We start from the raw sequence: 26,735 nt of genomic DNA, 5'->3' as shown, positions 1-26,735 counted from the left end.
CATATTTGGTGTGCTTTCTAGCTGGCGCGTTGTAACTATGGTTGTAAACCAATGTTTTGTTGTCAGCCCTAAATATCAGATTCTGATTCCGCTAGCCGGCTGATTCCGCTAGCCGGTTGGTTTTCGGCGTACGCCAGGATAAATTCTACTGCAGCCTCTGTGTTCCGCCCATTGATTTGATCGTCAACATGTCAATCACTTTCTGGGCGGAATTTATTTTTAGAGTGCCAAAAACCTCAGTTGCGTTGATCCAATCTTGTTGAAATAACGCTTTATTACTAAGCAAAATGTTAGATTATTTAAGAGTGAAACTAGCTTAAACTTTAAAAACACATATTGGAAAACGTATCCGGCATGACAGGAAGAGAATGGCAATTGGTCCATCGCAGGGTTTCTCTCACTAACAATTGGCGGTGCCGTCTGTCAATCAAAATCTAACCGTCGTCCTCGTGTATTTCTGACCAATCATAGGGTTTGTTTTTGAGTTGTAGTGGGCGTGCCTAAACGCGTGTACAATCGAACCGCAGGAACTGTCATCTGTAACAAGCTGGACGGCTGCCGTCAGCTAGGAATGCTAGCCTGTGTTTCGATTGGTAATACCAACAACAGGCTTACACTTCAGGTAATTCCTAAACTTTGGATAATGTTATCCATCTAACAAATGGATGAGGCTCTGCGTTAAATAGTAATTATGTTACAAGCAGGGTTTGCAACGTTATTCGCTTGTTTGACTGCAATAGCGTTGGCTAGCCAACAACAGCAGCCATGCTAGGTACCACGTTATGTATGGAGACAACTCTTGTATGCATGTAGCTAATACAGTTTATTACAACGAAGTTAACAACAACTGTTAGTATAAATAACATGCTTATTATTAACTATTAACGTTACCACGTTGAACTTCTAGAGTAATGTCAACCTTTTAGTACTATGCCAGACCAGTGGTTAGACTAATCACTAGGCTGCTAGGACTATGCACGGTCAATAATGTAACTGTGAAATCAGTGTTATGCTGTAAGATTTTAGATTAACATGAAGCTACGGTGAAACGATATTTTGACATTGAGTATAGATTCAATTATAGTTACATTCATCTTTTAACATTACAATGACTTGAAGTTGTAAGATACCAAGCAGCGCAAGTAAAAAAATAACGAACTTTACTAGTTTAGGGCTCTCACTGTGAGATCAGTTATACGTTGCGGCTGATGGAATCTGAGATTTAGCGTTTCGATGACACACAATTTAAGGCTGTGAGGGAATGTAGAAAGGGGTCCCTCGTCATTTTCATACTTAAGCTATCATGTACAATTCACATTTTTTGTGTGTGTAGCTTTCTCATACTGTCATCCCTCTGCGCTGCCACACTCCTGATTGTTCAAAATAAATAGATTAGTGGATAACAATCGAGCAAACATAATATTATAAATTCTATCATGTTTACACATTATAACACTGTTTTTAAAAATGTAATACTTCAGGTCTTAATGTGCGCCGGGCACATAAAGCCTGGTTATGGTTTTGACGTATGATTAAGTATTTGTATGAGGCGATAGTAATGTTAGAGCTGTGCAAATGGAGTATTGTCACAAAGCCTTACAATTGCAGGAAAATTACAATACAATGTTTTGCAAACATTTCTAAAGGCGATGGTGACGTAGTGACAACCAAAGTCCACTTGCATACAGGTTAATAAAACTATCTTATCAATTCAGATGAGCTCATTGAGATATGCTACAATACATTCTAATTCACTGCATGCAGTAAATATATATTATTTGCCAGTGGTTTTATAGTTGTATTTCTTGTTGCAAAGAAGCATTGAGTAATGTTGCTGATAGAAAACAGTTGAACTGCGCAGAGTTCAGCTCAGTCGAATCAGGAGCAAGAAGAGGGCAGAAAGCGGAGAGAACGGTCTCGGTTTTATTATGCTCAATTTGATCAGTATTTGCCAATCTAACCGGTCGGACTGATGGTGAAGAGAAAGAAGACGTCGCCTACTAGCGAAGAGCACGAAAATGGGTAAAATTATGTTTTAAATAAACACTTTATTTAGAGGTCGAATGCACCGAGGGGTTTCGTTGTCGTTTCTGCAGGGCGCTAAACTGAAAAGCGCTCGCATTTGAATTTAGTTGAAATTCAACCTAAAATATTGGCCATTTGAGCCGAAAGACACTTGGTAAAACACCGTTGCCACTTACGCAACTATTTTGGTTGTTGAATATAATTTATCTCAAGACGTTAAATGCATATATTTGGTGTTGTTTTGTCGGGACTGGAGAGGGGATTTGAAACAAACAGCGGCGGCCATGTTGAGAGACAGAGAACGTCGTCTTTAGAAGTTAATTTTGCACGCCGCTTTTCTCCTAATGTGACAAATTTTCCCTAAATGTGTTTTGGCAGCATGACACTGGGCTCCAGGGAGGGGATCGGTGTCGATGGGAGGAGGAATCCGTCCAGAAAGCCCGAGGGTTGCGACGAGGAGGAGAGCGGAGAGCAGGCGAGCGAGGAGCGCAGTACAAAGGGAGACGACGGAGTGGAAATTCTTAATCCATCAACCACGGATCTGAGCCCCGGTTCAGCTCCGGTTCTCCCCGCCTCTCCGCCGAGCCAAACCGGGCTTGCCTCAACCCAGCATTCCCAGACCTCAGCGGAGCCCGCCCCTCCGTGTCAAGACCAGCATCATTTTCTCCGATCAAGCGTTCGACCTCCGAGCAAACGCATCCGGAAGGATTCAATCGGCTCGACCATTAATGGGCATGGCGGGGCAAAATCGAAAGGTACTGAATATGACCAGCTCATAGAAAATTGTGTGCATAGGTGGGATTAGCAGGGGGGGTCTGCCCTCAGTTGTCACTGTGTATACTGTTTGTAGTTTGTTTATCAGTGGTGGCTAAACTGATGCTGGTTTTGTTGCTGTTCCCTCTGGGCCACTAGCTGGGTTGTACTCTGGGTAGATTTTTGGCTGCTCCAACCCAAGTTGCAATACCATCATATGGACCATTTCTGTGGAAAGGAGGAGAGTGGCAGACCAGAACTTAAATTTAATTAAGATCTGACTATTTACATTTACAATTTCTTGAAAACGTGCCATTATGGCTTTAAAAACACCGGGGCTGTTATGACTGTCATTATCAAGTGAGTGTAGACTTCTAAGCATGGAAAAGATAGCAGGACCGGAAATCAGCATTATAAACAGTTGCTCCGCTTTGATTACATTTTTTATTATTGTCAGCAAATAGAAAAAACAGCCGGATCAACAATTGTATTAATCTATTGTTTCAAACATTTTGTGTTTTTCTCATTTAAAAAAATAAATCATTATTTACAATTTATCCATACATGTCACCACAAACGATAGTGATGCAACAACCAACTGAAATGCCTTAGTATTTCATTTTTAGCAATTCTACCTAGAGATAACCTACGGCTCTCTGGCTTTACTGACTTTTAAACACAACAAAGGATTTGCCTCATCGATTATTGATCACAAATAATGATAAACACTAAAGAAAGATGAGGCAGTGGGGCAGGAGCATTAATGTCCAGTATGTTTGAAACTTACAGCTACTGATGTGGCTTCTGCTCATTTGAAAGCCTGATATTAAATTGCTACACCACCAACCAAAAACCTGCATCTTCCTTACTCAAGATTGTTTAATGGCTTTTTACATGAATTAGACTCAGATCAGACAAAACAGCTACAGTATATTGATGAGTTGGTGTGCTCTGACAGGTATGTTTGGATTTATTTTGTTATTAGAAAGAGATAGGGACTGTGATTGTTTCATCAAACTTAAATTTAGATTGCCCAAGTGTTGACTAGTTGACAGAGGAAGCCCTACTTATTTTGATATGATGCTATATTGGTGCACATCTATTTTGAAAGAGACATATCAAGGTTAGTGCATGTGACCCACACAGATATTTGTATTTGTAAATTTAAAATCTACATTTCCCTTAAAATAGTGCAGTGCTGCAACAGCAACTGCCCCTGTGCTTGTGTTAGTGCCTCTGGCATTGTGCTTTACGCTGGGGTAAACTCAGCCATTGGAGAGTTGGTTTTGGACCTATGTACTGTAGACCTGGCCGTAGGGACTGATTGCTTTTCCTGTCTCCTTGCCAGACCTGAACCACAGAAGGGGAAGCTCTGCAGGTTGTGGGCAGTGTATTGGCAGTGATTGGCTTTGTGTGCATGCATTTTAACATCTCCCAAACTACTGACTACATTGTATTTTTCTTTCCATGCCATACAAAACAACCCAGGCAGTCAACTAAAACATTTGGCTCAATCCTTTTTTATTCTGATATTAAATGTGTGTTTTTTTTTCTCTGAATGTTTCTTGACTGATGGATTTGTGGGCTCTGTGTAACACAGGGGCAGAGAATGGCTCGACCTCCCAGGGGACAGTGGGACAGTCGGGGCCTGTGTCGGGCTCCACGGGGGGAGTGTCGAAGGCCTCCAAGGGCCAAGGGTCTGCTGAGAAGGAGGAGCAATCTGGTAACCAGAAGAGGGCCCGTCGGCAGTGGGAATCTTGGAGCACAGAGGACAAAAACAGCTTTTTTGAGGGGCTCTACGAGGTAAAGGGTAGAACCAAATAGTTTAAAAATGGGCACTACTGTATGTGTAACAAAGTGTTGGCATTTATTTTTGACATCTTATACTCACCTCTAACTCCTCTGGTTTCCAGCATGGGAAGGATTTTGAGGCTATCCAGAACAACATTGCAATGAAGTATAAGAAAAGAGGCAAGCCAGCCAACATGGTGAAGAACAAGGAGCAGGTTCGCCACTTTTACTACCGGACCTGGCACAAGATCTCTAAACACATTGACTTTGCCAATGGTGAGCTGTCGGGTTGGAGGGTAGAACAGTATTTATTTCTTAGAGTTGGAGCTCCACATATAACTTTTTCACAATATTATCATACAACTTATACCACTCATCTTGTCTTACTTATCCTGTTATGTCCATTAGAAATGTCAGTAAAGTTAACATGGCAGTCGTATGTGTTCGAGAACTGAAAGGGGCTTTTGTTTATATTATACACTCTGTATGTTATGATGGAAAGACACATACATACATTCATTCATTCATTCATTCATTCATATATATACACACACACACACACACTTCAGGTTCATGTTTTTTTAACAATTACCACACTGATGTTTATATTTTATATAGCATTTTGTTAGACAGGGAGACTTCTCCCAAAACATATGTTAAAAAACCTCTCCAGATAAGCTTGAGCCCCTCTTCAATACAAAAAAACCTCTGTCACTGTCGTGTTATCTTTATGTAGCATAAACATGTCTCCTGCCTTGCTAGTTACAGCCCTGTTGTGACTTGTGCCACCTTTCCTTCTCAGTGTACTCCAGAGTGCTGAAGAAATCCTCTCAAGAACTGTATGGCCTCATCTGCTATGCCGAGCTCCGCAAAAAAGTTGGAGGGCGTAAGTGAGAGGCTGCACACGTGTTTGAATGCATGTCTTTTCACTGTGTTTCAGTGTTTCACTGCTGTTTCTTTGGGACACAAGGGATGTGATTAAACGCTGCACCCTCCCAGTCATGGGGGACAGCTGCTCCTGAGGGATGATGTGGTAAACAGCTCTGTGTTTTGTCTTTGACAGTAATGGATGATAAGAACGTGGCAAAGCTGAACGAACTAATCCAGCAAGGGTAAGTTGGTAGTAAAATTGAAAAAAAACGCATTGCCCACTCATACTGTTTAAAATTTTTGTGTTTACATACACACATCTGGGATTGTCAAGTGTGCAGTTTTGGGTTTTAAGTACTATCACAACACATATGCTTTAACCCTCAGAATGAGGTAGAGATGAGCCGATACCAGTATCGGTATTGGCTCCAATGCTGCCTAAAACGCTGGTATCGGAAAGTACTGGAGTTTATGCACCGATCCGATACCACGTAATAAAGCCCTAAAGAAAATCTACGTTAAAGTAGTTTATTTATGTTCTTTTTCCGTTATAACTGACTGTCAAACTGCAGAATAAAAGAAAGTTCTGGGGCGTTCATTGTTTGTGTTTGTTCATGTTTCACAAAGAGTTTAACCTGAGCCAGGCTGACAACAAAGATAGAAATCATATCACATCCATACAGGGATAGTAGTATACAGCTGTTAAAACATACATAATGAAATATATGACACACTGGTATCGGATCGGTACTCGGTATCAGCCAATACGCAAGTTCAGGTATCGGAATCGGTATCGGGAAGCAAAAAATTGTATCAGGCCATCTCTAGTATGAGGTGATGATGACATGCCAAAAGAAAGAAATTTGCATTAGAAGCAGGGGACTTATACTTAAAGGTTTTTTTCTTTTAAAACATTGTATGATATGGTATAGTATAATATTACTGCATTGCATTAGTGTTTTGTCAAATGTTTTGGGTATTTTGTTTACTACTAGATATGTTCAGCTTATTCTGTGATGTGTAGTATGTGATCCAGAAAGGTTGTCCCTAACATTGAATATTTCACTGCTGTTCTGTCTGTTTGACCAGAGCCACCACCGTGCGCTCCAAAGGGAGGAACTTGCGGATCAAAGCACCCATGTGCCGTGCACTGAAGAAACTTTGTGACCCAGATGGTGAGCATGTGATGCACCTAGACATCCAACACCTACATAAAAAGTAAACAAACATCAGGGCTGAAAATACAAACCGTGGCGATGGTGAGGCACAGGGTTTGTGGGGGCGGGGTTGTGGCAATAACTATGGCAGCGTGTGGGCTCGTTGCGTTTCCTTGGTAACTCTGTGGGAGCAAAGTGAGGAGCAGGAGGACAATGATGGAGATGACTGGTCTGATCGACTGGCATCTTCCCCTCTGTTCAATTAACAGCCACTCACCAACCTTAGATAAAACATTTTATTTATTCAAGGATGGAAAATTAGAATCCCACTGTGCATCTGACAACATTCTTGTGTAGTCAGTCTTTATTTTCAGTGCTGTATCAGTGTTTTGCAAAAGGCATTGTACTTGTATGTTCTGTTTCCTCTTCAGTACTACTGAGTTTGGATACTGTTTTTTTGTAGCCTGCTAATCCAATGTTTGCCACACATAGACTAATTTGTTGCTCTCGCTTTTCAAAAACACATAACCTTTTCTCCTGAGAGAACTTTTTGGTGTTTCTCATTCAATCTCACTGTGTCTTTGTGTCCCTGCAGGAGTGAGTGACGAGGAGGACCAGAAGCCGGTGCGTCTACCCCTGAAGGTGGCAGTGGAGCTCCAGCCACGGAGTAACCAGTCCTGGGCCCGCGTTCAGAGTCTAGCCCACAACCCTCGGCTCAGGTTAGACTTGCCTGTTAACTAATGGCTGAGGAGTTAATTATCAACAAACCCTTTCAAAAGCATACCATATGGCATCACAATAATTTCTTAATATTTAGCTTCAAAGCAGACATTTGAATTGATTTCATCACCAGAATCAGTTTTGCAGCCATATCCTGATTCCCCTGTTGGCGTCTTCAGAATGCTCTGACACCTGACACTTGAATTGGATAGTTTTTAATAATGTAAGAAAATACAAATTCACAAACTTTTGCCATTATTTTCAGGATCAGTTTTCCAACAGCACAGCTCAATAATGCGATGCCTTTTGGCAAATGAATGCCAGTCCATATTGTGTTTGCAACTGAAACACTGCAAGACTATAACGTAGGATTGCCCAGAAAAACTATTAAACGTATGTGTGCTTTGGAAAGTGGTCAGCATAAGTCCTAACTATACTGTATATGTACAGTTTATTGTTAGTTGCCAGGATCAATGGCTAAAGTTAATGTGTATTAGTTTAGAATGAGACCTAAAACTAAAGCCCAATGCTGGTCTGCACCATGTTACCACAGCAACTATCTCTTTTTGTGTCTTCTCCAACCCAGGATGGTGGTGGAGCTCCACAGGAAAGTCTCCAGCCTCATTGAGTATCTGAAACAGAAGTGGGCGTACCATGACCAGCGGATTGTATCCTTTAAAACATCATATGATTTGCAACTTTGTAGAACATCGATGCATTTCAGTTTCACAGAGTGTGAGAGCGCTGATACAAAGTCGTCATGTGACAGTGGAGCAGTGAACTTTTAAGATTTTTCTTACAAAGAATCCATTTTATCAGTTAATGATGGGCTAAGGCTATGTTCACACTCAAAAAAGTCCTGGGCGCTTTTTTAATCGCCACTGCCGATTTTTCTTTCTTTCTGCAGCTCAGGGCGTCTTTTGGAAGTTGAAAAGTTGGGGGAACTCACTTTGTTTTATCTAACGTTAGTATCACCGCTCGCTCCCTGTGTTCGTTCTCTAGCTCCCTTCACCGCTTTGTTTTATCAAACGTTAATCCACATAGCACTCAAGGATACTGTAGCTGTTGTTATAGCAACACAATATTTGCTTTTTGGAACCAAAATGCTGCCAGCTCCTTCTTTTTTTTTTTTTTTTACTACAAAAGCGCCCTAGTCAACTTTTCTTGTCAAAAAAAGATGCCAAGTGTGATCATGGCCTAATTTAAAATTAGTCTCACTCTTTCATACAGTAATTTTATATACAGCCAGCTGCAAATAACACACTACCATATGTTGCACAATACAATATTTTTATTATCTTTGGTCAGTGATATTGCACTTCAGCTGTAAACATTTGTGCACTGTAAACATGCCTATTTCTGTCAGTTATGTCCTTGACGCTGATGTTTCAGCTTAAGAGTCTCATGGAGAGGGAGGCTTTGGAGGGCGGCCAGTCCAACACAGCGTCTCCCAGCAAATCCCAGCAGGATGAGCTCTTTCTTTTCCCCGCTGAGAGCAGTACTTTGACCACACTGCCTGGTGTGGCACGTGTCGTTCACTCCAAGGCCTCCTGCACTGTACACTGGCTAGAAAGTGGCAAGAACCGGCCTAATGCCAAGGAACTGCCAGCTGCTCAGATTCTGGGTATTCACACGGCTCCACCACTTCGGACTAGCACTAAATCTGGACGGGGAGGCACAGCTGCTGCTGGAGGTGCTGGCTCTTCAGTGACTGTATTGGGTGATAGTAGACGAACTGAGCCCCTTAATCATGAGCCTTCACAAGACTGTTCTACAAAGGTAGAGGAGAAGAGACCTCAGTCTGTTTCTTTCCCTGCCTCCTCACAACAGACTGTGGCTCCTAGGGAAGAGGGAATTGGGATAGGACCCTTTGAAGGGGGAACAACCTGTACTGGTATGGAGGCCAGTAGTGGTTTAGCAGTGACCAAAAGCATGGAGAACTTGTGTAGTGGTACAGAAAGCTCATCTGAGCAGTGCAAAGAGGAGCTGAACACCAGCACCTCTTCCCCAGAGGGCAACCAGACTCCCCCAGCCAAACCTTCAGTGATTGGCTCAGAGGAGGGAATGTTGCAGGGATCTGCACCAGCAGCCAAAGAACGGGCTGTTGAACAGATCAGAGGGGAGGGCTGGAGCGCCCGTGACGCAGAGAATGTCACCCTGGCTGAGCTCTACCTGATGTTTGGGAAGCCTGGCAAGCTGCAGCTGGAGTATGAGTGGCAGCCCATTGCAGCTCCTTTCAACAACCAAGAAAACGGACAAGCCTCGTCACAGCTCAAGCCCAACAGGACACACCGCGTTTTGCGCTGCCTGCTCAAGCTGGTTGCCACTGAGGTCAATCCTAAACCTTTGGTAGGGATTAACTGTTTCTCACAATGTTGTTGCTGGTTGCCAGATACCCATTTTATCTTTTTATTTGTGAACACAACTTCTGAAAATCATTATTATTTGTGCAGACTTGTTACAAATTAGAAGTTTAACATTCAAAAAATTTCAATTAATTTGCGCATCCCATGAGAATGCAGGGTGCATATTCCTGGATGTGGATTCATAAAATTGCATTGCTAAGTGAATTAATCCACAACAAAAGGTTCAACACACATAAACGTAATGTTGTATTTGTACAATGTCAGCTGAAAGTTAGCAGTGGGAATTATTTTGTGCCACCTGTAAACTCTAGTTAAAGCATTACTTAGAAATGTACATGTAGAGCAGATGGTGTCAATGTGTCTTCTTCTCCAGGCTCCAGAGCTGTGCTCCACAGCTACATCACCACTTAAGACCCATCAAGAGGAGCAAAACCAGGCCCTCACACCTCCAGGGAAGGGTCCCATAGCGGGTGTTCGCAGCCCCAGCTTTGGCCGGCAGCAGGCGTCTCTCCGAGGGGCCCGGTTACACCTGCCAAATGCTGGAGTCTCAGGTATTTGCGGGTTTAAATTAATTTGAAATCAATAAGATGTCAAAGAATGGTTATGATGCTTTATGATAAATATGATGATGCTTTTTGATAAATCGTATACTCACAATTTAGCTTTGTTTGTTGACCCATGTAAGTCTGCCGAAATTACTGATAATGTGTTTATAAATTTTGCTTGACAATGAGAAGTTATTATGTAGTGCAACTCCTTCCTGCTTCATAGGGGATTGTCTGAATACTTATTTTGTGTAATGTACTTGTGTGCGAAGAATCTCTGAATGCTGTTCAATGGCTTTATACATTATTCTAAAATAACTGTCCCTCCTCACGTACTTTACGTATCTTACATGTTCCTCCCCTCTGCAGGTGGACGCAACCTGCCCCGCTCTCTGCTGGGGTCGACGGCGGGCAGCGACGGAGAAAGCGGTGTGTTTGCAGTACCCACCACGCTGCCCCCCAACAGCTCACGGCACAACAGAATGTTTTCCCCCAATAAGGAAGCGGAGCTAGCCCTCAAACAGCAGCTCGACTCTATCAGTGTAAGACAGAGCAATGCGTTATTTTTTTTACACCAGACTCAATTGGTACACCGTCCACAGGAATATGCACAAATGTTAATATGTATTTTTTATTTTTTTATTATTTTTTTTTACAGCAGTCAGATCTTTTTTCAAGACAGAGAAAACCTCGAAACAGACAACTTCGGAAACCACTTGTAGTTCAGGTAAGAGAAGAAGAGAAGGGTGTTTTATCTATTCTAGACAGTCCTTCCAGAAAAATTGGGAGTTTTTTTGTGATTGTTGCGGGCAAAAATCCTTGATTATGCGGCACGTTTTCTTAAAAAATGCGATGGAATATGCGGGATATTTATGCAATTTTATGCGATGAAATTGCGGGAACTTTCAAAAACTGCGGTTTCATCGCGGGGTTTGCAGCTTTTCGATGATGTTCACGTCGCGTAATTACGTCTTCATAACGTTCCCATGGCAACGGGAAAATGGCTGCTCTTGTGTGAAGTAAACGCAACATTTTTCAACTTTCTGCTAAGATATATATGTGACTATTTTGCAAAGAAAATGCGTGGATTATGAAATCATGCAAGCCCCGCATATTTCGCGCGGAAATCGGCAATTAGTGCAGCGTATTTGAAAAAATGCGGCCCCCGCATAAATATGCGGACTTTGGCTGATTATGCATTGAATTATGCGATCTTTTTGAGTTTTTCTGGAGGGACTGTCTGGAGTATCGCAGTGAACACCAACACGCCTCTGTTGCTTTGTACAGTAGTATAAACAGTCCTTTTGTAATGCCTTGAACACAAATGCTGCCCATTATAGGGCTGCGATAAAGACTATGGAGTTAACAAAGTCCCTACAGGTGTGGAACAAGTAATATAAAACATCACAGCTAAGACTAGAGTCTGTAACATGTACGAAACTCCACAGTCCACATAGTCGGCTATGGTGGGGTTATGGAATTGGTTGAATACTTGTACTGTGAATGTATATAGGGCTTCTTTGGGCTATGTTAATAAAATGTATTTAGTTAAGTTACTTCTGTGTCATCCACAGCGAACACTCCTACCCCGAACTACAGGAGATACTCCTCAGCACGTCTGCTCCTTCTCTATCCTCTCCAACTCCTCTGCCACAGGTACTCTTCAGACAACAGGGTTCTACAGCACAATTAGTTGTGAGCAAAATATAGAAATGTTTTTGATTGTACTTTTCCCCAATCCCTATAGTGTAACGTAAAACCGTTCCCTTTACACCACGTCATCTTTGCGTTCTTGAAGTAAAAGTCACAAATTATTTTCCAAAAACTTGAGTGTTCCAAATGATGAGGGTCTTATTTGAGACAGGTTAGGGTTAAGGGTAGGGGTAGGGTTAGGGTAGCACAGGTGGTTTAGCAGGTTCATAATTAATTAAGGACATTGTATGGGGAATTTGACACTAAACTGCATGTATACCGAAAGTAGGTCCTTGAATAGGCTTATTTGTGTAACACTCGGCTAATGCGCTCTTTGTACATAGTTAAATGTAATTTCTCTTTTTCAACAACAGCCCTGGTAATCTCTCGCTCTCTAACTTCCCGTTTCTTCCCTCAGGAACTGGATCTTTCCGGCCAATCCACACTCGCCTGGCTCCTTCCTCCCGCCCCCTCCTGTCCAAAGCTTCCACTGCAGCGTCCAGCTCTGCAGCGGCCAGCCAGCTCTCCAGTATGTTCAGCTTTCGTTATTTAATCTATTTTTCTGTTTGATTAAAAATTGTTCTTTTTTCTAGATGGAGTATAATTTACGTTATACTGTTGAAGTTTGAGAATTAGTTAAACCACTTCTTGTCATCCTTTATCCTCTAGTCACTGAAAAAACCCCGAAAAAACAGTAGTACTTATAAACATGCTTTTTTTTGTCTCCTTCACTAACTGGGCTCAACAAAACAGGAAGCAACTCAATTAAACCACTTAAAGAGAGTTCTACATTTTCAAAACTAAGTAACTCTACTTTACTCTACTACCCCACTGCTAAAAAAAGAAAATCCTAAAGGAAACGCTGTTCATGTTAATCACCCTCCTCCTTCAGCCTTAGATGTTGGTTTCTTCTGGTTTTGCGCGAGCAGCATGAAACTTCCTCAACACACGCCCACACGCTTGCTGTGCACATTCGACGCAATCAAAGGAGATTACACAGCTTTTGTCCTAGATGTTTCTACTCCACCTGATCTGACAGTCAGTATGGTTTTAAACAAATATTTTTTTGTGCAGGAGTAAAATGACAAAAAGAACACTCTTCCAGCTATTCTCTCCAAGAGGAACAACTTGCTTTTTTCATACTTTTCAATTTTTGTATTTTGTATGTTGTTAATTGTTGAAGTTAAACACTTTTGGTCCATCTCTAATACTGTTAATACTTATCAGGTATGTGCTGATCCCTTGTGTTTCCAAACTGTGATTCCTCTTTCAGGTGCCATTGACCTGGCAGCGAAGTCTGCAGGTATCATCCCTGGCAGTCCCTGTCGGGAGCTAAATTCTCCCGCTGTTGATAACAGTACCCTGCTCGCCACCACACCCATTGTTGATGCTGAACCAGACTCTCAACTCCTCCAGCACAACGTCCCAGAGGTCAGCAGCACGCACTCACATACACTAACTGGGAGCTTTGCTTCACTTGGTGTCTACACTATACCTTCTTCTTTGGTTTTTTTGTCTCCTCACCTCCACATTAATGCTAAATGGCTATTCAGTATCTCAGTAGTTATTTGTGTAAATTAGCAAAACTAGTTTTTGCTTACATACCACTAGATCAGATTGAGAATGATTCAGTGGTTATCGTGCTCGGTCACTGAACACCACATCAATGCTGGTTGAAGTTGAGACTGAATGTTCGCGGTTCAACGTGAATGCAGGTCACACCTTGGTAGAGTATACAGTAAAACCTACAAGGCTGCGGTGTTTAAAGGGGAACTATGCAGTTGTTGTTTTTAGCTTAATTTACCTTAACTGAACAGCTTCGGAGTCATTGGAATGGTTATGACTTTTTTTTAGATGAATGGTGGTCGTCTCACCCTTGCTAGTTTTTCACACTATCATCATGGCTGAGCCAGCAGAAAAGAAGCAGAAAGCTGGAAAGCATTGTCGGAGGAACAGAGAAAGAGGAAACGGCAGACTGAGCGAGCGAGGAGTCAGACACAAGCAGACCAAGGAGCTGCCAAATATCTATTCCAAAGCTGTAGGGGGAGCTCTATAGAGAAACCTGCGAGCAAAAAGCAAAACTGCATAGCGCCCCTTTAAGAAGCATGATGAAGAATAACTACTTTATTGTGAGGGTGAAGTAGGACTCCATTGGGAAAGGCCACAGTACAGGCCAAGTACTGCTTGTCCGTACAAAACAATTGTTTGGTACCCACAACATGGACAAGTCATGTTTTTGTTGTTTATCTGGAAATTTCCGGTCATTCTGTTCTTGCCTGGCCAGCTGGGTAGAAAACACGTTGCTCTGAAATCTCATCTGTGGGGGAAATAAAACCATAGAAAATCTAGCAAAGCAGCCCCAATGAAGTGTTCAACTTGTTCTTTTCACAGAATGGTCAGCCTCCACCGTCTCCTGGAGTGACCGGTGGTGGGGACTCTCTCCTCTCTCCACCCAGCGTAGCCTCGCTCCTGGACATCTCTCTCCCTGGCCCCCCTGAAGAGGCTCTGGCCCCCGGAGAACCTCAGACACACATCAGTGACTCCATCATCGAGCTCGCCATCAACTCTGCCCACTATGGTGCGTTTGTGTTTCTATCCCACAGTGGGGTATATTTCTTTCTTTAAAAATGACAAATTGCAGTTGGTTCTTGTAAATGTTTATACTGGAGCGCAGTTTGCTAATTGAGATGAAAAGTGACAACAGGTCAGAAAAGTTTGCAATCCACACCAACAGGATTTGGTTGTGTGTTCTCCGGAGAGGTTGTGTTGCATGTAAGTCTGTTTGAAATATGTTGACAAGCAACCAACTAAACTTCTGAGACCTCAGTCCTATTGAACATTATGTGTGTAATCTAATGGCTGTTTACCTGTTCTGCTGCAGGCGAAGAGGCCGCTCTCTCTCCAGCCAAGCTGAGCAACAACGACGGCTCCAAACTCTTGGCCTCGTCTCCGTCAGTCAGCCCGTCCAGAGGCTGGATCCCTTCACCCAGCCATGACCCCCAGTGGTACCCCAGCGACTCATCTGACTCCACACTGGGATGCCTTCTCTGTAAGTCTATTTCTCTCTCAAATAAATATACACATATTATTACAGATCTTCGTTGTAGCTCTACTGAACTCTACTGTGTGCTTCCTAACCAAAGAGTTGATACCAGAAATGAAAGTTAAAGCCTGAGACAGACAAGCAGACTGTTGAATTGAAAATTTAAAAACTACAGACTGCCGGTCTATGCTCCCTTTGTGTCCGAGACCTCTGTGCCTTCAAACTTTAATTCTCTTGTTAATGCACGATAACACTGACATAGCTGTAGACTTCCTCTTGCAGCGATGTCCCATAAAGACAACTTTGTTTGCACTCTTCATGTGTGCTGTCCCCTTTATTCACGGTCTGTCTCTTTTCCTTCCAGCCAGCATGGTCTCTCCTGATAAGGGCAAGCGGAACACCCTAACCCCCTCTGGTCCCTCCAGCGGCACGGCTTTGCTTGGTCCTAGCCTCCTGGATTGCAACTCCCATGATTCCTTTCAGTCCCGTGGCATTCCTGATGTGGCAGAAGTAAGTTGATCCCTTTCTCATTAAGGGATATGTAAGTAGAAAGAATGTTGGTATCCAGTCTTCTATACATAGCAATTTTGCAATTTCTTTTCTAAAAATTGTCTTCCTTGTGAATAGTATAAAATCCGATTTAGGGACTGTTATTTGTTTAAGGGGCCATCGGAGGAGTTTTGGGACCTTTTTAGGCTAAAAAGACTTGACCCTCCCCTTGCCAGTAATAATTTTTCTGTGACCCTCCAAAATGATTTGAAAAAGAGGCATGACCCTCTCCTTATGTGCTAGTTTGCGCTTAGCAAAGAAGTACAGATGCCATATGATTTTTTATAGCCATGAGATACACGAGTTAACCTCTGCTTTCTCATCTTACACATCCCACTCCTCTGTTGTGGTGTGGTGGCCATTTCAGTAGATTTACTCACTAACATTGTTGTGGAAACACAATAAGCATGGAAACTAAATGCACACTTCCTGCATTACTTCAAATACTAAGTTACTCCTCTAGTAAACTAGTATTCACATGAAATAAAACAATAAAACATTGAGACCATTCAGCAAAGGACACTGGGAAATAACAAATTCAACACTGGTCATTGTATATTTTAGCACATAGGTAAAGCTGCCGAAACTGAACATTATATTCCAAAACATATATGTTTATTTTTAAAGCAGATTTTAAATTACATTGTAACAATCCGCCCTTATGAAATCCAATCGCGGCACGGCTGTCTTGGAACGCAATAGACCGACACTTAAATTCAACTAAAATGTAACGGTGAACAATCAGTGTTGGACCTACAGTCTGTTGAGATGCCTCTCCAAACGCAGAAACGTTTGGAGAGAAACGAAAAAGTGCAATCACACCATAAAACGTTAAGACACATTGAGAAAAAAAGATCCGTATTTTGCCGTTGGCGGATGTTAAGGAGGAAGACGATTTTCATTTAAACAAATGAACGTTAACTGCACATTCGACTTAATCGATAAAATCGATTAATCACCCAGCCCTAGTAAATACACTAGTTGAAGATTTATGTCGAGAGTTACAGATTGATACCACTCACATGTTAATATGAAGCTACAGCCGGCTTAGCTCGGCATAAATACTGGAAACGGATGAAACGGCTCGCGTGGCTCTGTCCAATGGTAATATCCCTCAAACTGTTCCTTTAAACAGCAGATGTCCCTGGGGGGGGAAAATAAATATTTTTTTCAGTTGTGATTACTGTTGTACATTGAAAGCTCTTTGGTTGTGCTCACAGATGGACTCTCAGCTTGCTTGTATGATGAGTGAGAGCAGCGTGGACTACATCGCTCGCTTCAATGACCTGGCTCAGGAGCTGGCTGTGACAGAGCCCTCCATCCCACCACCCTGAGGAAGAGAGGACCTGGCTCCAAAGGCCATCTGAAGGATATGACTTTGCTTTGTCTAGACTGTCAGATCTACTTTGGAGAAAAGACGGCTGTAGAGTAAAGGCCGTCCCCCCCAAGGCCATCCTGCCCTGTATGTAAAAGTGCAATAATGAGAGTGAACCTTTTGACGATTGTTCAAAGTAAGTTTGAAACTTGTTGCTTTCACTGAACTGTTCTTTAAGTTGAAATGCCCTTTAAAAACAAACACTTCAGAAAAACAAATGCGTTTACAAAACACAACCTCATGTACAGGAAAATACTATGCCATATCTGAACAAAATATTTTCACTGATCTTTTATGTCTCTTCCTGCTCTTTGTGTGTTGGTCTGTCTTCTACTCTCTCAGATTTAACCCTACAAAATGTGTAAATCTGCCAAAATGTGCAGTTTAGATCCTAGCTGGTGACAAACAACTGCTGAAGGGTGATTTTGAAAGTAATGGCAGCGAGAAAGAGGTTTAATGTGGTGAGATACTCGTTTCTTTTCAGTTGTTTTTGTGGCCTCGGTTGCAAGAGTAGAGCAAAACGCAGCAGGGCAGGTAGAAGTCAAATGCTTTGGTACTGCCCTCCATTTCACGTGCTCCTCCTGATCACTTCAGGTTTTATTGGTTGAATTTTAGGAACATAGCCTGTCATGTGCGTTTTGGAATCAGGTCTGTCATTTCTTACGGTCAAATGTCACATGCAAAATGGCAGCTTTTGTTGGTTGAGTTAATTAGCTCAAGCTACTAGCCTTGAAGTTTGTGCTGAAATCACATTGGAGTTCAATGTCCATCGGCAGTCGCTTCATGCTATTTTTATCACCTTTACTACATTTGAGATACAGTTGAGATAATACCAATTGCAACTGTCTTCAGGGTTGGTTTGTTGTTGCATAAATAGGTCGTCATTTATTTTTGAACTTCTTTTAAATAACCTTGTCACAGTAGTAATTTTTCACTCGACTACTATTTACTAATTTACTTTGGCTCTTTGCTTGTAGCTCACAGCCCTCGTTAGTTCAAACAAAGATGCGAGTCAAACTGTTTTCAATCAAGGACTAAACCGAGGCACCCTTAACCAAGAATGTGACCAACCATTTGGTATGTATTCATTTTCATTGACAAGTGACATTTAAAATGTCATGGGTACCATTCAAAGTTCCCAGTAGTGTTACACTCTGTTCCAACTCCACAAAAGCAAGCAGTCAGAAGAATCTAATGAAATCAAACACTAAAGCCACTCCACTTATTCAGTTTCTTTTTTAAGTCATTTAGTCATTCTTTAAATCACTAGTAAACCTTTTGATTGGTTGTGCTCAAAAAACATTAATTCCCCATTCAAGCTTTATTAACTCCTACTGATACGGATGCTAACAAAACACTATAGCTAATGTCAACATGATTGGCTTCTAAACATGTTCACCATCCCTTTAACGTCAGCCCACTCAACCAGCATCACCAATAATGCAGTATCAACATGTTTAACTTCATCTGAGTGTAAATTGTAGGGGAGCTCTTGTCATTCCACAAATGGGAATTAAAATATTTGTCTCCTTCAAGCACCTTGAGGGCTTTGACTACATTGTAAAAGCTCTTGTGATGTTTATTCATTTGTCAAAAGGCTTCATCTTCTCACACTAGATACAATGAAGATGATTCTTAATAAGGAATAAACATCAGGTTCGTCTTTGAATCTGGCATGTTTTTATTTTATTTTTTTTGTTGAAGGATTACAAATGTCAATTCCAGTATTCACTGCGCTTTTGTAACATACATGTACATTTTTATTTGGACTATTTATTAACATTTCAGGAGAAGTGTGTTTTTTTTTGTTTTGTTTTTTTTTAAGTTAATATTAGATGGCATCTAAAAAGGAAAAAAACCTGTTCAAAGTCGTTTGTAAAAAGGTGTTTTTATTCTGTGTATAAAGATAGTTATAAAAAAAAAAAAAAAAAAAACTGCTTGAATTTTGTATTCATTATTTACTTTGTGGACAGTGGTAAAACCAGTTCAAACTTAAATCAAATGCAAACTTTAACAAGTATGGTCTGTGGCCATTAGGTTACTATACCAACGGATTCGAGGAACGATTCACCCCGAAAGCATACTAATGAACGAGGGGGTTTGTGCTCGTGACAGCGCGAGATGTAAACATAAATGGCGTCCTCATGGCTCAAAGGCTGAGCTGTAACGTTAGCTATAGCTCAAGTGAGCTAGCAGTGTTAGTTAGCTATAAACTAATGTCCACAAGTTAGCAATGTTGGACCGCGAGGGGCTTCTGTACTGTGATATGGTTGGCGGGTCTATTTCGGTAAAAGAAAATAGTTCCTACATGAACTGCTCAGGATTATCTTAAATAACCTGCACTACAGGTAAAAGGAAAAATATGTATTTTTTATTTTGGGGTGAACTGTCCCTTTTAAGGTTGGTCAGCTTTTCCAGAGATGGCTAAGTGGTATCTTTGCTGGCCCCATACTGAATCCCCGACTGTTACATTATTAAATCCTCACTCATCAAAACAAAAACAGAAATAAAGTGTTAAAACATTGACAAAGATGAAGCAGTTGTCAATCATTTACAGTGATGTGCCGTATTGAACAGTTGACGAAGAAATGTGTCCGGTGCTGTACCACATCTCTAGGAAAGACTCAAGATTATTGACAAAGTGGGTTTTCTTTTTTATATCTTTCTGCAACTGTTGTGGGTAGATCCTCCTGCCAAAATAGCATATAGAACACTTATTAAATCCTGCATTTTGGTAGATAAAGTTGTTCTCATAGAGTTGTTTCTACTGTTCAGATGAACAGTTACGTTTACAAATTAAATCTCTGTTCTCTTTTTCAGTCATTACCTTGTATACTGTATGCTTTTAAGGTTGATTATCATGAGTGGGACACCAGAAGGCAGTGAAATAATAGTAGTACTCCTACCTGGACAATAATATTTCCCAGACCTGACAGAATTACAAATTAAACATAAATGCTCCAGATAACAGTTTGAGCATTTTATTTGCTAAACAAATCCATGCGAGTCAATCTGAAAAACCGCATCACATGCTCACGTCTTTCCAGCACAGCTTTGAGTCTTGTCAATGTCTGAAATAGCTGAACAACACACCTTGCTAACCTGGTCAATCACAGATGTAAGTCAAAAACATAAAAGACACTCACCATAGATCCTGTTACAACAAAAAGGGTTTCTGGTTTGTTTTGTGTTACTGAAGAGCTGCATCTGTTCCCACCTCCTGTCCTCCATGTCAAGTAGTCACTTTCATGTTTCTGTCCATGTGTCTCTAATGTGCCCTGTGAGCCTTGTGGTCCTCACATGCTGCCGTCATCAATCAACTTTTGGTTTCTGCTCCTTGCGAGCGCGAGAGGACATTAGTTTGAAGAAGAGTGCGGGCCACAGTGTACGGAGGTAAATGGCCAGATTGGGCAGAGGTCCTGCCAAGACAACATCTTTGCTCCTCTGACGGACAGCCTTCAGAACTGCCTGAGCCACATCCCTGGGGTCCTGACCCATTTCTGTGGTTTTATCCAAAACTGAATACAGTGTTGCACAAACAAGAAACATGTCAATGATACAGAGGAGTCAGTAGGTCAACTAATACAGAAAATGGTTAAATTACTGGGATGGTGTGCCTTCTCTTGTCTTATTTTAATTCCATTGTTATCTTATTTCTTCTTTTTTTTAATCTTCTAATTAAATTTATTTTAGCCTATTTATGACTCTTTTTACATCTTTTTTTTTCTACATCTCATCTTAATGTCTTTTCATGTCTACAATGCATATTTGTCATACTGATTGAAATTCTCTTATTGTTAGTGTAAACAGTCACATTTCACTGCCTCACCTCCATACTTAGAGCCGTCACCTGTGACAGCGTTGACCGACAGGCTGGTTCGGATGTACCCTGGACTGATCACAGTCACTGGAATCCCGTAGCGCTCAATCTCGGCCCGTAAGCAGTCAAAGTAGGCCTGGGTCGCGTGCTTAGAGGCTGCATCTGACCAAAGTGAGTGCAAACCAGAGTCCTGCTTCATTTCCAATCAGTCGCACAGATTGAAAAACCTCTTGGGTATTTGTTTGCTTTAATTAAACAAGTAAAGACAACTTACAAGCTGATCTGTAAGGAATGGCTATCTTGCCCTGGACACTGCTAATGACAACGATGTGGCCACTGCGTTGATGAACCATGGAGGGCAGGAGCGCTGTGAAGGAGAGAAAGAAGCAAAGTGAAACAGTTTACTAATGCGTTATGTATATGGTGCTTCCTCTCCTAGGAAATCTGAAATTGTCCATGATAATCTAGCTTTGTTACGTTTATGCATCAACCACTTCCCTTCCTTATTTTAATTCAAGATTCTTTAAATAACTTCACTATGGTTTGGCTCCCTCGTGTATTTCTGACTTTTTAAACCCCATTTACTGCATCAAGACTACTCAGATCTATCAACCAAAAGCACTGCTCACAAACCTTGAGTAAGCGCAATGGGCCCAAAGTAATTTGTTTCCATAAGGTCCCGCTGAACTGAAAGGTGTGTATCCAGTATGTTGCCACGGTAACTGATTCCAGCATTATTGATCAGTACATCCACTTGTCCATAACATTTCAGAATCTCCTCTGCAGCTCTGTCCACTGTGTCTGTGTCAGCCAGATCGAAGATAACGGTGCTGGGAGTGTAAGTCTAGTGGTTAAACAAAACAGAACAGCTGTCATCAGTCTGCACCAGCATTCAAGCTGTTTCAAATCATTATATAATACTTCAAGCTTAAATATTGGCTGATACGCAGAGTTAAGAAAAACGGTTTCTCTTCTCATGCAGAGTAGTGGCAGGTTCTTGGAAAAGATGGAGTGATAATAGAGATATTGATAATGCAGACTTGTAAAAAAAAGTTGCCCTCATTTTAAGAAAAGAAAGAACGTTTTTTTTTTCCGTCATTACATACAATACATTGTAGTGAAATTAAATCTCTGCATTTAACCCATCCTAAGCATTAGGAGCAGTGGACAGCCACATACAGCATCCGGGGAGCCACTTGAAGTTCAGTGTCTTGCTCAAGGACACTTTGACAAGTAGCCTGGGGAGCCTGGGATCGAACCACCAATCTTGTGGTTGAGGGCCGATCCCTCTACATCTAAACCACAGCCATCCCAGTTTCTTTTCAGCTTCAGAAAAAAAAGAGATTTATTGCCAGGTAAGTAGCACTTACTAGGAATGTGCTTTGGTTTGGTGCATACATTAAAACATATTTAAACATTTTCTGAACTTAATGGCCTCAGAGCCTGACGCTATTTAGTCTTTGGTTGTGTCTGACTATGTGTAAGTGTGCGTGTACACACCTGCCGCCCTGAGCCTGTTAAACTTGCTGTAAGATCCTGGACCACCTGCTGCAGGCGGGCTGCATCTCGTCCACACAGCACGAGCCGTGCACCTGCTGCGTGAAAGACGTGAGCACACTCTGCAATACAAAAAACACACCTCTTGTTCACGCACCACGACAATGACACACATTACTGTACAATATCTCACTGCTACCCAATGGAAATTAACTGCCGCATACCAATATTACTTAGTTTGTAGAAAGCATCTACATGTAAACTGAAGAGAAGAAGAAATGATCAGGAGGCTGACCTTTCCCCAGTCCAGAGCTGGCCCCTGTGATGACCACCACAGCATCCTGCAGAGCAGCTCCTGGTTTGAGGCGTACAATTATCCGATAAAGCAGCAAGATCCCTGCACTTGCTAAAACCAACGGAAGCACTCCACCTCCCATGACGCGCTCCATGAGCTGCAGATACAAGATGAAAACATTTAGGAAGATTTTATCCCAACTGCTTGTTTTGTTTATGAACCGACTAGCGCTGCAACAAGGATTTGTATTCATTATCAAATATACTATCCATTACCTTTTTAAATGATCAATCATTTAGCCTATTAACTATAAAACATTAAGAGGAATTACTTGTCAGTCATGTCTTAAAATTGCTGTCTGAAGTCCAGCTAATAAAATCCCAAAGTGTCCATCCAAAACTTGACATTTCAATAGCTAACAGCTGCTAAATGTAGTTGATCATTGATCAACTAATCAATTGAAGAAACATTATGATCATTGATAGAGCGCAGGAGTCACCTAGGGCTTGATGCCAAAATAAAGTTGGTGTTTTGCATGTTAGCATTGGTGGTTCATTTGACATCCGACAGAGATATATTGTTATTTAAAATGTTATAAAAAAGACCTTTGTTTGGTGTCTTTTACAAGACCAATGGATTTAAAAGGAACATGCCGACTTATTGGGACTTTAGCTTATTCATCGTATCCCCCAGAGTTGGATAAGTCCATACATACCCTTCTCATCTCCGTGCGTGTCGTAACGCTGTCTGACGCCCCCACCGCTAACCTCGCTTAGCACAGATCCTGAAGGTAACCGGCTCCATCTAGCCTACTGCTCCCAATAAGTGACAAAATAACGCCAACATTTTCCTATTTACATGTTGTGACAGCGTGTATAAGATCACATGAGACACAGCCATCTTCTAACCGTACACAAACTGGAAACTATTTTCTCAGAAGGCGAAGCACTGCTACTTCTGCTACTTCGGCGGAGTGATATTACTCCAACTCTGAGCGAACTCTCTACTCCTCACCACGGGGCTTCTCAGTTGCTGTGAGCAAATCACTCCACCTAAGTAGCAGAAGTAGCAGTGCTTCGCCTTCTGAAAATATAGTTTCCAGTACGTATACGGTTAGAAGATAGCTGTGTCTCATGTGACCTTGTTATTTGTAAACCCTGTCACAACACAACATGTAAATCACAACACGTAAATAGGAAAATGTTGGCATTATTTTGTCACTTATTGGGAGCAGTAGGCTAGATGGAGCCGGTTACCTTCAGGATCTGTGCTAAGCGAGGCTAGCGGTGGGGGCGTCAGACCGAGTTACGACACGCACGGAGATGAGAAGGGTATGTATGGACTTATCTAACTCTGGGGGATACGATGAATAAGCTAAAGTCCCAATAAGTCGGCGTGTTCCTTAAATCCATTGGTCTTGTAAAAGACACCAAACAAAGGTCTTTTTTATAACATTTTAAATAATATATCTCTAGTCGCTAGTCGGTTCATAAACAAAACAATCCATATTGGAATAAAATACTAATAAAAACACAAAAAAGGCCTTTAAACAAGCTACAGTGTGACCTTGATGTGTGTGTGTGTTCTGTAAGCTCTCAAGCCCCCATGCCAAAGGGATTGTGAATGTTTTAATGTCCAGTGCATTTAGTTAAGCCCCTTCCACTTGTCCTGTCTCCAAAGCACAACCAGCATGGCAACAGTGACAAGTAGCATCTCACTCACTCACACACACACACACACACACACACAATAGACGGAATATACAGAAAATAATATTGCATTTATTCAATTTAGAGTCCCCTTGTGTGTCATACTTAGGCCTATTTATTTGCACAATAAAATAATAATATTGCATTTATTCAATTTAGAGTCCCCTTGTGTGTCATACTTAGGCCTATTTATTTGCACAATAAAATACTAATAGTGGCAAGATTAGCGTATTGGATCTCAGAGTTACACAGAGAAGTTAGCCATTTTAATACTCTCCATATCCTCAATACATGCTGATTTGTCTTTAAACAAGTGGTTTTCTTCTAAGTCTTTCCTTGCATGTGTACATATTCTGATTGTGAGCACAATGACTCAATCATCTAAAATGGCATGAACTTCATACTTACACCACACATTCCCCGGATTACATCATCTGACAGTATGTTGGTGCTCCATTACTCTGCATATTTATGAGTAAAAGGAGCTTTTCTTGAAATAATAATTGGAACTACCGAGGCTGAAATCCTAATGTTTTGCTTGAAACGTTTGCTATCAATGGTGATAACATCCACCTTTCACACGAGCACACAATATAAACAGGTTAGATGTTAAAACCCTAACTTACAAGCAGGGTCCAAAATTAACTTTTTTGTCCACCAATCAAATGGCTAGTGAATGTTTACATTTTACCAGCCACTCACTCTATTACCATTGTTTTTTGGCTTGTGAGTGAAGTAAATCTACCAGCCACTTGCATATTTTACCAGCATTTGGCTAGTAGATGGTGCTAATAATGTTGGACCCTGCTTACAAGTGACAAAACACAACGAGCTCGGCATGTTTTAACGTTACAAGTGTTTACGTTTACATGTGGATGGGGATGCTAATGCTAACGTTAGCTAGCTTCCACATTGTAATAAAACACTCAAACACTAATGTTCATGTATAGTTAGAGCTCACCTGAGTTGCTGTGCTGCTACAGAGTGAGTTGCAGTTCCGGGCTCGGGAAATGTGTTTTCTAAAGGCGCTACCGGGCGCAAAGTTACGAATCCCACTATGGCCACGTCAAGACCCGCCCTACGAAGCAGCATTTCACCACGAGTTAAGGTTAGGATAGCCGATTGGTCAGGGGATAGGACCTGTACAAATCAGGTTACGTTGCCTTGCGTAAGCATGGACGCCTGGCCAATAGTAGCTATTGAAGGGCGGGTCTTGTCTTGGCGTGGCCATAGTGGGAAAACAAATATGTCTACCGGTTGTGTACTGTCTATGTTGTGTTCCTCGCAAGGAATTGTGGGAGTTGAAGTTAGGTTAGCCAGTAAGCTGACTGATCTACAGACGTACAAATAATAATTAGGAGGCGCCTATGTATGTCTATGGACTGATCGAGCACATTTGAGCTGAAGTGCCTATTTGGATGTCTGTCGGACACAAATAATTTGCCAAAGACAACATAAGCAGCCAAATGTACCTATGGTAACCTATAGAGCTTTATTTTTAACCTCAGACAAGATTTATCTTATCTTTAATATCAAATCCAGTTTTGAAACTATTTTGGAATAACTAGGCTGTTTCAAGAGCAGACAAGGTTGCATGTAACAGGTGTCAAAGGTGCAGAGTGATTCTTCTCCAGGTTAAAGCTGACAGCGTCTGTTGTTTAAGGTACTTTCATACACATGTTAACAAACTATAAGTTATATCTATGAGTTTAAAAACAAAAGCACTCTGGTTTAAGCTTCAGGACACCAAAGGACAATAGGATGACAATTATCAATGTCAACAGCTATTTTCATTAGCAACTGAACTCTTTGCAACCCAGCCACTGTCCTTTGAAACCAGTGTAATGCGTGTTATAGATTTCCTCTTTGTCAGAAATTGACAAATTATTGTGAAGGCAAGACTTTTACATTTCAATGATAAACTGCTACCAATAACAGCCGTCTATTGGTATATGTGATCACACTACTTACTGAAACACCACCAGCTTTCAAACCTTGAAGTTTACAATTTATTTGATACATTGTTTTATTGACCTTTGAGGGATTTACACAAAATGATTTAGGAAACTCTTCATGAACATGTTTTAATTTGCTCAAATCCTGCTGGCAAAGTCAATCTTTATTCTGCTTGTAATGGACATTTAAATAAAATGTACTTTAAATCAGTGACTAACAAGATTACTCTTGGTATTCAAATAATTCATATCTAAACTCCACTTTATTATTAAATTGTTGAAAGTCTCTTGTTATATCACCACTCATCCTTAACTTTGTCTATACTTCTACCTCCTCCTCGGATCCCAACGTTTAAAACTGCAGGTCTAGACAGCAACTCATAACTAGCACCATTGGATAAACATACACAAGAAAGTATGAATTTATAATTTGCTGTGCAATTGGTATCTGTTGTGTCAAACAGTGTTTATATTTAAATTTCAATTATAATGGCTTGATGTCAATGTAATATACATTATTAGAAGCATGTGTGAAATGTGGCTTTGTAAAGTTGGTGTTATCGTAGTGTTTCA

The 26,735-nt window shown here is 41.2% G+C and overlaps 2 protein-coding genes across 6 annotated transcripts; one reads left to right on the top strand and one right to left on the bottom strand.

The window, feature by feature from the left end:
• The first annotated feature begins 526 nt into the window (after nucleotides 1–526).
• Nucleotides 527–17,724, top strand: cramp1 (cramped chromatin regulator 1). Of its 4 annotated transcripts, none has more exons than XM_078268806.1 (20): nucleotides 527–622; nucleotides 2,404–2,780; nucleotides 4,379–4,581; nucleotides 4,692–4,845; nucleotides 5,372–5,455; nucleotides 5,633–5,681; nucleotides 6,529–6,614; nucleotides 7,192–7,315; nucleotides 7,903–7,984; nucleotides 8,709–9,665; nucleotides 10,056–10,233; nucleotides 10,597–10,769; nucleotides 10,886–10,954; nucleotides 11,802–11,883; nucleotides 12,338–12,448; nucleotides 13,193–13,350; nucleotides 14,311–14,497; nucleotides 14,801–14,968; nucleotides 15,327–15,472; nucleotides 16,732–17,724. In XM_078268806.1, exons 2-20 carry the CDS (start codon nucleotides 2,405–2,407, stop codon nucleotides 16,843–16,845), a joined length of 3,501 nt encoding a protein of 1,166 aa, XP_078124932.1. In that variant the 5' UTR covers nucleotides 527–622; nucleotide 2,404; the 3' UTR covers nucleotides 16,846–17,724. The 4 variants fall into 4 exon arrangements, with proteins under 4 accessions (XP_078124932.1, XP_078124931.1, XP_078124930.1 ...); XM_078268805.1 differs by lacking the exon at nucleotides 527–622 and adding an exon at nucleotides 1,874–2,022 and having other exon boundaries at nucleotides 10,889–10,954; XM_078268804.1 differs by lacking the exon at nucleotides 527–622 and adding an exon at nucleotides 1,874–2,022.
• An 825-nt stretch (nucleotides 17,725–18,549) lies between these two features.
• dhrs7b (dehydrogenase/reductase (SDR family) member 7B) lies at nucleotides 18,550–25,279 on the bottom strand. Of its 2 annotated transcripts, XR_013503030.1 has the most exons (8): nucleotides 25,169–25,279; nucleotides 22,499–22,655; nucleotides 22,207–22,325; nucleotides 21,340–21,550; nucleotides 20,981–21,073; nucleotides 20,716–20,868; nucleotides 20,033–20,404; nucleotides 18,550–19,576 (listed from the first exon to the last, which is right to left on the bottom strand). XR_013503030.1 is itself a non-coding variant. In XM_078268808.1 (7 exons), the coding sequence occupies exons 2-7, from the start codon at nucleotides 22,650–22,652 to the stop codon at nucleotides 20,199–20,201; spliced, it is 936 nt and encodes a 311-aa protein (XP_078124934.1). In that variant the 5' UTR covers nucleotides 22,653–22,655; nucleotides 25,169–25,279; the 3' UTR covers nucleotides 19,852–20,198. The 2 variants fall into 2 exon arrangements, 1 of the variants encoding a protein (XP_078124934.1); XM_078268808.1 differs by lacking the exon at nucleotides 18,550–19,576 and having other exon boundaries at nucleotides 19,852–20,404.
• Between the last annotated feature and the right edge of the window lie 1,456 nt (nucleotides 25,280–26,735).

Source organism: Sander vitreus, chromosome 15 (assembly GCF_031162955.1).
Source record: "Sander vitreus isolate 19-12246 chromosome 15, sanVit1, whole genome shotgun sequence".
In the NCBI taxonomy this organism is placed as follows: Eukaryota; Metazoa; Chordata; class Actinopteri; order Perciformes; family Percidae; genus Sander; species Sander vitreus.
This window is presented reverse-complemented; position numbering and strand designations above follow the sequence as displayed.